Source organism: Mus pahari, chromosome 12, assembly GCF_900095145.1.
Source record: "Mus pahari chromosome 12, PAHARI_EIJ_v1.1, whole genome shotgun sequence".
Classification (NCBI taxonomy): Eukaryota; Metazoa; Chordata; class Mammalia; order Rodentia; family Muridae; genus Mus; species Mus pahari.
This window is the reverse complement of record NC_034601.1, coordinates 27,997,699-28,009,698: the sequence shown is the minus strand read 5'-3', so window position 1 is coordinate 28,009,698 and position 12,000 is coordinate 27,997,699. Positions and strand designations below refer to the sequence as shown.

Below are 12,000 nucleotides of genomic sequence, written 5' to 3'. Positions count from 1 at the left end.
TATATCTCTGGCTGTCCTGGAACTCACTCTGTAGACCAGGCTGGCCTCGAACTCAGAAATCTGCCTGCCTCTGCCTCCTGATGTGCTGGGATTAAAAGTGTGCACCACCATGCCTGGCTTTATTCTTTCTTTTATAGCTTTCAATGGGGTGGTCTCCCAGCCCCAGAGGTGTATAGTTTTAGCGGTTTTATACCTTTACTTCTTGTTTCTTCTTAAACATAATTTTAAAGATGAGCTTAATTAGAAATCTAAAAAAATAACGAATCCAATTTAAAAAATTAGTGCATTAGTATTTTACCTAATAAAATCTTCCTAAGTAGAAAAGCAACTTTAAATTGTAAACTTAAAATAAATGGTGTTTTTTGTTGTGGTTGTTTCTTTAAAACAGGGTTTTATTCTGTCTAAATTGGCCTTGAATTCTTGATCCTCCTGTTTCCATCTCTCAAGTGCTAGGATTACAGGCATGTACTAGCATGTCCAGCTAACATACAGTACTCTTCTGATAGTAACTTTGATACTCTATATTATTTTGGTTCACGAACATAATTTTTATGAGTTATAAAGTCATGTCACAATGTACCAGAACATAAAATGGCAACTGGACACTATCACTTAACCTCTGTAAAACAGCCGGAACCTTTCTGTTCATTTGTTAAACATAACTAACCTGCATGTGAACTCAAGGCAGCTTTAAGGCCTGCCGCTTTCCATACTGATCCAGGGAACTCAGGTGGGCAGTACTCCTGCTCCCTGTCAGCCAGCTGTCCCTGCAGTATGTCTAATAAACTTTTTCTTTTCTTCTTTTATTGAGACAGAGTTTCTCTGTGTAGCCCTGGCTGTCCTGGAACTCACTCTGTAGACCAGGCTGGCCTCAAACTCAGATCTGCCTGCCTCTGCCTCCTGAGCACTGGGATTAATGCTGTGTGATACTATCACCAGCTTAAATTTATTTCCTTAATGACAAATGAAAGGTCCTACTTTATAGGCAATAATATAAAGATCTATCTGTCCAAAGTGTGAAAAGATATGCATGAAAAAGCATATTTATCTTTTGGCATTTTTTTCCTGCCTGCCCCAACAGAGATCATTTAAATTAAAAGCAAAAAAAAACCAAAAAGTAAAAAAAGTCTCAGCATAATTATACATTTACTTTTCTAAAGAAAAATTTCTCTAACTTTATATTTAATAATTCACATTACACCAAAGTTGGTAAAGTTGTACAGTGAATAAGTTGTTTTATTAAGATTTGTCTGAAAGCCCAGACCTTAAGGTATCCTGTGCATTTCAACACAGCAAAGTCAGGTCCAGGTGACCAAGTGTAAGAGCTACCTAGTGAAGTACATAAGCCATACTAGAAAGATTCTTTCGGGAAGCAGGTTACATAACTTCATGGTAGAAAAAGTGCCTGGCAGATGCATTGCTGTAGTCTGCTTATTATTGCTGTGATAAACATTTAGACCAAAAACACTGTGGGGAAGAAAGGGCTTGTTTTTATTTGGTTTATCCTCCTACATCCTTGTTCACAGGAACTGGAGACAGACCACGGAGGAGTGAACGCCCTGTGCTGGCTTGCCTTCATTGTTTGCTCCGTTTGCTTTTCACAAAGCTGAGGACCACCTGCTCAGAGGGAGCACTACCCATTTGTCTGGAGACTCTTACATCAGTCAGTAATCAAGAAAATTCCCCACAGATCTGCCTACAGGCAAATTCTATTATGGCAGCATTATTTTCTCATTACAGTTCCCTGTTCCCAAATGACTTTATAGTTTGTGTCAAGTATGACAGAACTAAGCAGCACACTCTCATTGATTTAATTCCCAGTGCCACAAGTAAATAAATAATCTCTTTCTACGGCTGCCAGAAAAAATATGTATATTTCCATATTTACCAAACGCTTCTTTGTAACACACACAAATACATCCTGGAAGTTAGGTAGACTCCTGTCATAATTTATTTTTACCCATAAACGTCAGTCTCCTTAAGACACTGAGAAAATACAACCTGTACAGAGCCTTGTACAAAGTCAAGTACGTTATCACTACAGTAAGAATTTGGTCTTAAGATAGCATTGTCTATTAGGTCACTACATCCATTTCAACTAAGCATGTGTATCAATCCTTTACTGAAAATCACACAATGTTTTAGAATGTTAAGAATATTAAGTATGAAAAAAAAAAGAATATTAAGTATGGGGGCTGTTGAGATGGCTCAGTGTGTAAGAGCACTGACTGCTCTTACAAAGGTCCTGAGTTCAAATCCCAGCAACCACACGTAATGACATCTGACGCCTCTTTTGGTACGCCTGAAGACAGCTACAGTGTACTTATTTATAATAATAAATAAATCTTTGGGCCAGAGCTAGCAGGGACTGAATGAGCAGGGTTGACCAGAGCGAGCAGAGGTCCTAAACACAATTCCCAACAACCACATGAAGGCTCATAATCATCTGTACAGCTACAGTGTACTCATATACATAAAATAAATGAATAAATCTTAAAAAAAAAAAAGAATATTAAGTATGGCTTCCGGTTTGGGTCGGTGCCCTGAGCAGACCTTGACTGAGAACTCCCCAGCCAGTCCCACAACACCCAGAGGAAGATCCACTTCCAGGTGCTTTATCATGCCCAGGATCACAGGATCGGAGGTAAGGGGAAAAGGGTCAAGTAACACATAAAGGCAGACCTATCAGAATTACACCAGACTTCTCACCAGAGACTATGAAAGCTAGAAGATCCTGGGCAGATATCGTACAGATACTAAGAGAACATAAATGCCAGCCCAGGCTACTATAACCAGCAAAACTCGCAATTACCATAGATGGAGAAACCAAGATAATCTATGACAAAACCAAATTTACACAGTATCTTTCCACAAATCCAGCCCTACAAAGGATAATAGATGGAAAACACCAACACAAGGTGGGAGAGTACACTCTAGAAAAAGCAAGAAAGTAATCTTTCAACAAACCCAAAAGAAGACAGCCACACAAACCTAATTTCACCTCTAACAACAAAAACAAGAGGAAATAACAATCACTTTTCNTTAATATCTCTTAACATCAATGGCAGGGCTACACAGAGAAACCCTGTCTCAAAAGAAAAAAAAATACCAACCAAACAAACAAACAAGATCAGGGTTTATTGAACAAAATTAATTCAGTGGGTGAAGTTAGAGAGGTAGGCCTTTCTGTTCTGATCCCAGAGGCTCACGCTGCAGTCTAGGGTTGATCTTGAACTCATGACCCTCCTGGGTCTAAGATTATAAATACTCTATCAATACTAGCTGGGTGGATTTTTCTTATCAGTGGCTTAGTGTTTCCTTAGTTTGGGTTTGTACTTACCTCAACAGAAATAAATATGTTTAGTCAATAACATAAAGCTGCTTAAAATTATCTTATCAAAACCCAGGCCTCAGCTAGCAGTGGTAGGGCACACCCTTAATGCCAGCAGAAGGCAGAGGCAAGAGGATCTCTGAGTTTGATGCCAGCCTGGCTTATAGAGTGAGTTCCAGGACAGCAAGGGCTATCCAGAGAAACCCTGTTTTGAGTCTCTATATCTCACTAATGAAAACCACAGTGCCACTAAACAAAGCAAAGGTGATGAGTGCAACTCACCAAGTGAGAAGGGAACACTTGTATCTGGAAATTAGAAATTTTTATATTCTATTTATTTATATTGTATTTTTTATAAATTCATTTCTGGGAGTTTCTGTGGGTACTGGGTTTTGTGGTAGTACTGTCTTTTTTTTAAATTAAACATAAATTTTTATCAGCACATATACTATTTTACATATTGATGCATTTTATAAAGACATTTTCATACAATTAATTGTATCATGTACTTTGGCCACTACCCCCGTGCCTTTTAGTAGTTAAAGACAGGGTCTTGTTCGGTATCAGGCTCAGGATCCTTCTGCCTGCGTCCAAATGCAGGGACTAAGGTAAGTACTATATGCTAAACTTGTAGGTCATTTTTAAAATATTATACACAAACATTAAGATGGTTAAATCTGGCTAGGCAAGATGATGCATACCTTTAACTCCAGCACTCAAGAGGTAAAGGCAGGTAGATTTGAGTTCAAGGCTGGCTTGGTCTACATAGCAAGTTCCAGGCCAGCCAGGGTTATATAGTGAGATGCTGTCTCAAAAAATAAAATCAGGGGCTGGAGAGATGGTTCAGCAGTTAAGAGCACTGACTGCTCTTCTAGAGGTCCTAAGTTTAATTCTCAGCAACCACATGGTGGCTCACAACCATCTGTATATGGGATCTGATGCCCTCTTCTGGTGTGTCTGTAGATAACTACAGTGTACTCACATACATAAAATAAATAAATCTTTTTTAAAAAAGCAAACAAATAAACAAAATAAGAAACAACATCAAAGATGTGTAACTCTAAGAATTGAAATCTAAGCATGTGATGTTTGTCCTGCATGTTCCAAGTGTTAAGGGACTCTGTAGGAGGCCTAGACTCCATCTAGCTCAATCAATCCTAGCCTGATTAACATGCCTAATACTTAACATAGATTTTTATGGCCACTTAAGGAACTTTCAGATTCAGGATATTTGATATCTAGAACTATATTGCTAGAATAATAAGCAGTACAAAGATTATGCTGAAAATGGAAGCTCAAAGAGATTAAACAGCTTAGTACCCTAATTAGACAGAAACTCAAAACCAAGAGTCTCTGACTCCATGTCTACTCACTGAATGAATAGTCAATAACTATAACATAATTTTATTAATCTGTTCCTCTGAAAGAAAAACAGAAAGATACAACAATTTGTTTCCTGGTATTTGAAGAGTGAAATGAAATATTACATATAAAGTCTCCCTTCAGTAGTCATGAGGGACTAGTTCCAGGATTTTTCAGATATCCAAATCCAGGGAGACTGAAATAAGGCCATGTAAGATATCAAAGCATTTCCATAAAGTCTATGGATATCATCTATGTATTCTTGTTGTTGCTGCTAAGAAAGGGTCTTATGTAGCCTAGGTTGGCCTTGACCTCCCTATGTTGCTGAGGATAATCTTCCCACATGCTAGGATTACAAGAACGTACCACCCTACCCAACAGGGTTTGTTTGAGAAAGGATTTTCTATGTGTGTAAATTCCTGGGTTCAAAACATCCTCCTGCTTAAGCCTTCTGATGGGGTAAAGGGGGTGAAATATAGACACGTGTCACCAAAAGTGATGACTCTGCCTATGTACATGTCATCTCTAAATCATTCATATCACCTAATATAATATGCAGGGCATGGAATTACTTGCTATGCTGCATTGTTTAGGGATTAGTGATGAGAAAAAAAGTGTAAATGTTTAGCACAGGTGCATCTTTTTTCCCCCTGAATACTTTCAATCCACACTTGATTGACTCCATGGAAACAGAGGGCCAGCTATATAGACATATATGTAATAAATTAAAATTTCTAGTATATCTGAAACAACAGATTGCCTCTGAAAAAAATAGAAAATCTAGAAAGCAGCCTAGTTATTATGACTGACATAACCAGAGAGAATGACAGAGACTGCCATGCGTCACTTCTATCACTTCTAACTCCTTTGGAGAGAAATGACATCTTTATACTAAAAGAACACTTTTTTCCATTAATTTAAGCCTTTTATCTATTAGCAAATATAGACTCAAGCCTTTTGCCATGTAATTTAACTTATATTTTATGTATTTAAACTATTGTACATGCTACAGTATTTACAAAACTAAGTCAGAACTAAGGAAGAAGTCACAGAGAAATAGGTCCTGCAAATAGTAACTCAGCCCTCAATCAAAGCGCACCATTCATTACCGTCTCTTCAGGCGGCTCTTCAAACACACCCCTGTATCCACATCACTAGCCAGCTCACACTCACACCTCAAGAGCAGCATTAGCAATTTCATGCTCCTACTCTGCTATTTCAGGAGAGAGAAGCTTTCCTTCCAAGGACCACCAACTCCAACAGAAAATCAATTGTGTATACGCGAAAGAAAAGTCAACTTTGATTTGTTGTTAAGTCTTGTTAGAGTACCACATAAAATATCTTTAATGAAAACTTAAAATAGGAAAAACAAAGCTTTTGTTCATACCTAACAAACATTTATTTCCATATCAAGAGCAATTAACTGAGTTAGGAGAAAAAGCAACCAGAGAGAGAAAACAGATGGTGAAATGAAAACCCTTTCATATTCTTTACTGCCAGCATCCTCCTCCTCCAAGCGGCCTATGCATGGCACAAGACCACACTCAACCTCTACCAACTGCCCACACCTCACCTGCCATGCCCTTAGCATCTTTTCCTGTGCCACTCCTCCCAGAGATGAACACTGAGCTGAGGGTGTTCTCGGTAGGTGTGCTCAGTGTGGTTGTCTCTCTGCTGCCTATGCTTAAGCAACTAGGTTAGAGCTATTGTTCAAATAGCCTTCAGTCCAAGTCTTCAATCTAATAGCCAGGCTAAGCACCCTGGAATGTCATTACAAAGATCTTCCTGATGGTTTTACGTGGAGGAAAGCAGTATTTGCCTGGTTAAGTCAGCATTTCTTTCATTCAGCAACTATTTTCTGAGCAGTGCCTGTGTATGCCACATGCTCAGCTGAGGAGTACCATAGGGAGGTGGATCTGCAGCACAGGGTGGGATATGTAAGTGCAATTTTCAGACAGCTTCAGAGTACTCCTGTATAATATGAAACACTTAAATCTTTCATTTTAATAATTTCTAATAAAGCCTTAAAGCTATATTAAATTGTCTTTTTTGAACATGATACATATTTAATATACCATACCAATGCCTGGCTGTATCTGCTTTTAGAAACCATACAGACATTTGTTGATCTATTTTAGTCTAGAAAATTGCAAAGCAAGTTCATCTGAAATGTGGTCTCAGCAAAACCTGATAGATTCCAAAGCAAGCCCTGGGAAGTTCTCCTGAGTGAAGTCTATGACCATCACAGCATCTTTACTGGGACAGCTATCTCAACTTTTGGAAGACTTTTCAATTGAATTCCTGTACTTGAGACTGCTCCACACAGTTGGGAGTGCCAAGCAGACAGATGATCTTACACGGCATGTGCTATGTCACTAAGGGAGTCATAGACTAGAAGATCCTGAAGTAATGTCAACATGCAGCAAAGCCAATCCCTCTTTACACTGAACCAAATGTTGAGGTGACTTGCTGTAAGTCAGAAATCTCTTCAGTGGCAGAGCTAAGGTTAGTGTTCAAGCCATTCAAACCACTGAACTTCAACTGGGGGCCGACCAGAGATAGTGGCAATATTTGGCTATCTGGAAATATTTCAGTGTGTTATTGGTATCTAGGAGGTAGAGGTCAGGATGCCACTAACTATCCACGAAATAGGGACCATCAGGGCCAGGATGCTGACATACACAAGTAGGGAACTGCCTCTCCTGACAAAGAGCTGCCTGGGCTACAATGTTAATAGTGCACAAGCTGCAAGAGACTGACTTAGACTACACTTTCTAGGATCTATATAAGCATTTGATATAAGCATTTTAAGGCCAGGCAATTTAAGAATAAAGTTTACTTGATTTTTTTTTTTTCTGTGATGTACTATGACACAAGAATAAGACATACTTACCAGGATCCAAATCCCAAGGGTCTCCGTTCATAATCTGGCAGATCTGGGGCAATCTTACAAGCTTGTATGTTCAGGTATTTAAATATGTGGATTTTGCCTTTTATACATATCTAAATAAAATGACAAATGCAGTCAAATTACTATTCATCCGAAATACAGGTGTTCTTTTTAAAAATATTACTATTATTTTATGTGTATGGGTGTTTTGTTAGCATGCATGTCTGTGTACCATGTTCATGCCTGGGACCCACAGAGGCCAGAAGAGAATATTAGATCCCCTTGAACTAGAGTTCCAAACAGTTGTAAGCAGCCCTTTGGATGCTGGGTCACTAGTGGGACTAGGTCCCCTGGAAAAACAGTGTTCTTAATTGATGAACCACCTCTCCTGCATGTGTTCGTTCTCTTTCTCTCCCTCCCCCCGCCCCCCCAAAGGCTGAAACCTCTAAAACCAGAAGCCTTTTTTTGTTGTTGTTTTTTGTTTTTTGTTTTTCGAGACAGGGTTTCTCTGTGTAGCCCTGACTGTCCTGGAACTCACTCTGTAGACCAGGCTGGCCTCGAACTCAGAAATCTGCCTGCCTCTGCCTCCCGAGTGCTGGGATTAAAGGCGTGTGCCACTACGCCCAGCTCTACTTACTTCCTCTCAAGTATTTAGTCATTGATTAACAACTGACTAATACAAAACCTTTGTGTAGCTATGAAGCACTTTCACAGCATCGTAAGCCTGCACAGTGAGGTTCCCTGGAACCCATATAAAGGCAGGGAACCACGTGTCAGAGCACTTGTGCACAGATGCAATGGGAAAATAACTTTTAAGAATGCTCAAAGTGAAAATTATGGGAGTGGCAAATATTTTATGGCTTACAGGATATAATCTGCCTCAGAGTTACTAGTTTTATTTCAGTTACAAACAAATGAGCCAGCTGGTTAAATGAGGAACTCAACACTACAGGAAGGGGGAACACAGAAACAAGGGCAACATGAATGCACGGGTAACTATTAGTTTGGAAGGCTGTGGTCTATGCCATTTATGTTCCCCAATTCAAGCTTTAATAGGAGAAAAATACAAAACAATTAACTCAAATCTAATTAGAAAACTAGCTTCTTTATTGTTGTTGTTTTTGCTCTTGTTATTGTTGTTTTCCAAGCCAGGGTTTCTCTGTATAGCCCTGGTTGTCCTAGAACTAGAAATCTACTTGCTCTGCCTCCAAGTGCTGGGATTAAAGCCATGTGCCACCATCACCTGGCCAGAAAACGAACTTGTGAGAAATTCAACTGAAAGTGCTTAAGACTGGGGAGAAAGAGAAAGCACGGCCAGCAAAGTGGCTGGCTTGTGTGAGCATGAGGGCCTGCGCTTGGGTCTTCAGAACCCACACACATGCACCAGACACTGGGGAGGTGGACTCGGGAGGCTCTCAGGCTTGCTGGCTGGTCAGGCTAGTTGAATCGCTCAACTCCAAGTTCAGTGAGAGGTTAGTGAGAGTTCAGGGTTTCTGGAGTGCTGTCTCCAAAAACAAACAAACAAAAAAGAGTAAGGCAGAGGAAGACACTTATCGTCAACCTTTGGTTCACATAAAGCACACACACACACACACACACACACACACACACACACACACACACACACACACACGCGTGTGCACGCAGACATGCCGAAAGGGCTCTCTTCCATCCCTTTATTAAGGGAGTGTGTGGCGGCAGCAGTAGTGGTGAATGGGGACAGACACAGTGCATACCTTTACCTTCCCAGCAGAAGCTGCCTTCAGTAGACTTTACCCATGCTTACCTGTGCAGGAGGCGACTGAAGGGGATTGTTGTCCAAGGTGATCACCTGGAGGTGCCGGAGGTTCCGGTAACAAACAGGGATGACTGTGATTTTATTGCATGAGAAGTCGAGCCGTATCAAAGGCACCTCTGCCAGCTCTGCGTGAGGTACAGTGGAAGGAACAATCACTGATAATTTGAAACTAGTTTTATACATGCTACCAGTTAAATGTGGTGAATTTGAAGAATCATCTACCTTTATTCTTAGGAACTAACAGAGTATAAACTAAAACTGATTGCCTAGAGACAGGAATACTACCAAAAATCAAGCAGTGTGAACCTTTCCCCAGTCCCAGGATTACTTAGCCCTCAGGAACTAGATACCATAAAAATGAGTAAATAAAAGGAGGATACTTGGAGTCTTTCTTGATAAGCAGCTAAAGTTACACAGAAGATGCCTGTGACACAGTCCCAAGTCACTCAGATGGGCACTCATAGTCACACCACAGGAACCAGAAAGTTATCCTCTACTGAAATCGTACCGACAGGCTCTGGACTTAGGGAGTGAGGCCGTGTCAACAGTGGGAGACAGAGGATGTAAACATAAAGACCTGGCAACTCCACCTTTTCCACCTGCCCTGCCTTAGCCCATTCCTGAAGGCCAGTAATCAGAAATGCATACAATCGTAAACAAGAGATGCCAGACACATGTTTCTCTAGAGAAACTACACAGTCTCATAGAAAAGGTCTTTAGAAACCGACATGGCGTTTCCCTCAGTAAAATGCTTAATTACCTCTTGCTTAACTACTCTTCAACAATTTCTGCCCAATGTACTCAGAACTTCTGAGATGCTGTATGCAGATTGTACATGACCCAGAGACACTGAGGTCTCAACACCAAGTCAGCTAGGTGCAGCACCTGTACACACTCAGGAGGCTAAGGCAGGAGAACTGCCAGAAGTCTGGGCTGTAACGGTGTAAGTTCCAGGCTAGCCACAACTATATAGCAAGACTATGCTTCTAACCCTTACACACACACACACACACACACCTTCTTTCCCAAACTACCATTTAAAAACAGTCAAGAAATACTAGAGGACACAATCAACAAACCTAATAAACGTGATCCTGGCCACTGAAAATTGAATACTGGAAATGAGGTGGGGGTGGAGATCGCATGAGGAAAAGAAATATTAATAATCGATATTAATAATTACTCTGAGCTTTTAAATATTTTTCAGTGATATTTAGTGAAAATTAATTAAAAATGAGAATGGTAATGGAACAAAAGATACATCACTAACTAAAAAAAGCAATGTCATAGATTCCTTGTTAATGTTCAAATAAACTTCCCACCATCTCAGGCTAGTTAACATGCTGATTACAAACCATGCAATTAAACATCGAAAACTGTAATTCATATTTAAAACGGTTTATAATAGAGATAAATTAGATGATTATTACAATGTACTTGTCATCAAAACCTCCACGTTGCCAGGCATGGTGGCACTAACCTGCAATCCCAGCACTCATAAGGCAGAAGCTGGAGTGATATGAAATTGAGGCTAGCCTAGGCTACACTATCAGGGGAAAAAAACCCAAACACACACATACGAAAACCCAAACACATACGAAAGCCCAAACTTCAATATTTTCATCAATATTTCATCCTTCAAAATGAGCAAGCCTTGAGGATGGTGACTAGGCCCTGATTTAAGGGATGGCCCTAGAAAGAGTGTTGGACCTGGCACTGTAAGTGGGTTGGTGGGTGTAATCCCAGCCACTCAGGAGTTGAGACATGGGACTGAAAATTTCAGGACAGCCAAAGCAAGGTGAACTGTTTCAAATGCAAATAAAATGAGAAAAAGTGGGATGGGAACACAGCTTAGCAATAGCAACCTGCTTACTGTGCACGAGGCCCCTGTTCAGTTTTCAGTCCCTAGGCTACACTCCACTGAAACTTGAATATTGGGAGTGAGGTAGGAGGGAGGGCGGGGAAGACTGAGAAATTAAAGTGTGAGATTAAGATACTGGTCATAATTCCTGCTTTCCCACCCTGAGTTGGTGGTAAATGCCAAGAAATAACGGAGGAAAGGTCTGCAGGCAAGCAGGTGGGTGTGAAGGTGACCAGACAAGTTCTGTGACAGCATGGGGGGCTGTGACAGCATGGGAGGCACCAGCTTGAGTGATGGTAAGTGTACACAGGGGAACTGAGGAAAGCCTTTTCTAATGTGTCAAACGTAGGTTATAACTAATCATTTCACTCCGTCAAACTGGAATAAACGTTTGGATTTGTGTGTGTGTGTGTGTGTGTGTGTGTGTGTGTGTGTATGTGGTTTTAGAGCTCTATTGTAGAAAGGCAGGGAGAAAGGAGAGAAGGTAGAAAGAGAGAGGGGCCGGCATGGAGAGAGGGGGAAGGGAAAGAGAGGAGGGTTAGAGAGTAAGAAAGATGAGGGCTAAAGAGAGACAAACGTTTGGATTTGGCAGTAAAAGCAAAAGCATCATTATTTAACATTTATTATAAATTCTGTCGTGGCTTATAGAACCCAAATCTTTGTTATGGAAATGCCGCTGCTGTGTTTCCTTGTTTAGTTTGGGACAAGGTCTCTCTAGTGAAGCAGGCCTCTCGCTCACTCCAGTCCATCCCACCAGT

The 12,000-nt window shown here is 40.5% G+C and overlaps 1 protein-coding gene across 8 annotated transcripts in view; it reads right to left on the bottom strand.

The window, feature by feature from the left end:
- Lrch3 (leucine rich repeats and calponin homology domain containing 3) overlaps window positions 1-12,000 on the bottom strand; it is a 96,807-nt gene that overhangs the window by 41,950 nt on the left and 42,857 nt on the right. For all 8 annotated transcript variants that reach the window (XM_021209078.2, XM_021209079.2, XM_021209080.2 and 5 more), the window contains exons 5-6: window positions 9,370-9,506; window positions 7,587-7,696 (exon numbers count right to left, since the gene is read on the bottom strand). In XM_021209078.2, coding sequence (XP_021064737.1) covers window positions 7,587-7,696; window positions 9,370-9,506 — 247 coding nt within the window. The remainder of the gene's footprint in view (window positions 1-7,586; window positions 7,697-9,369; window positions 9,507-12,000) is intronic.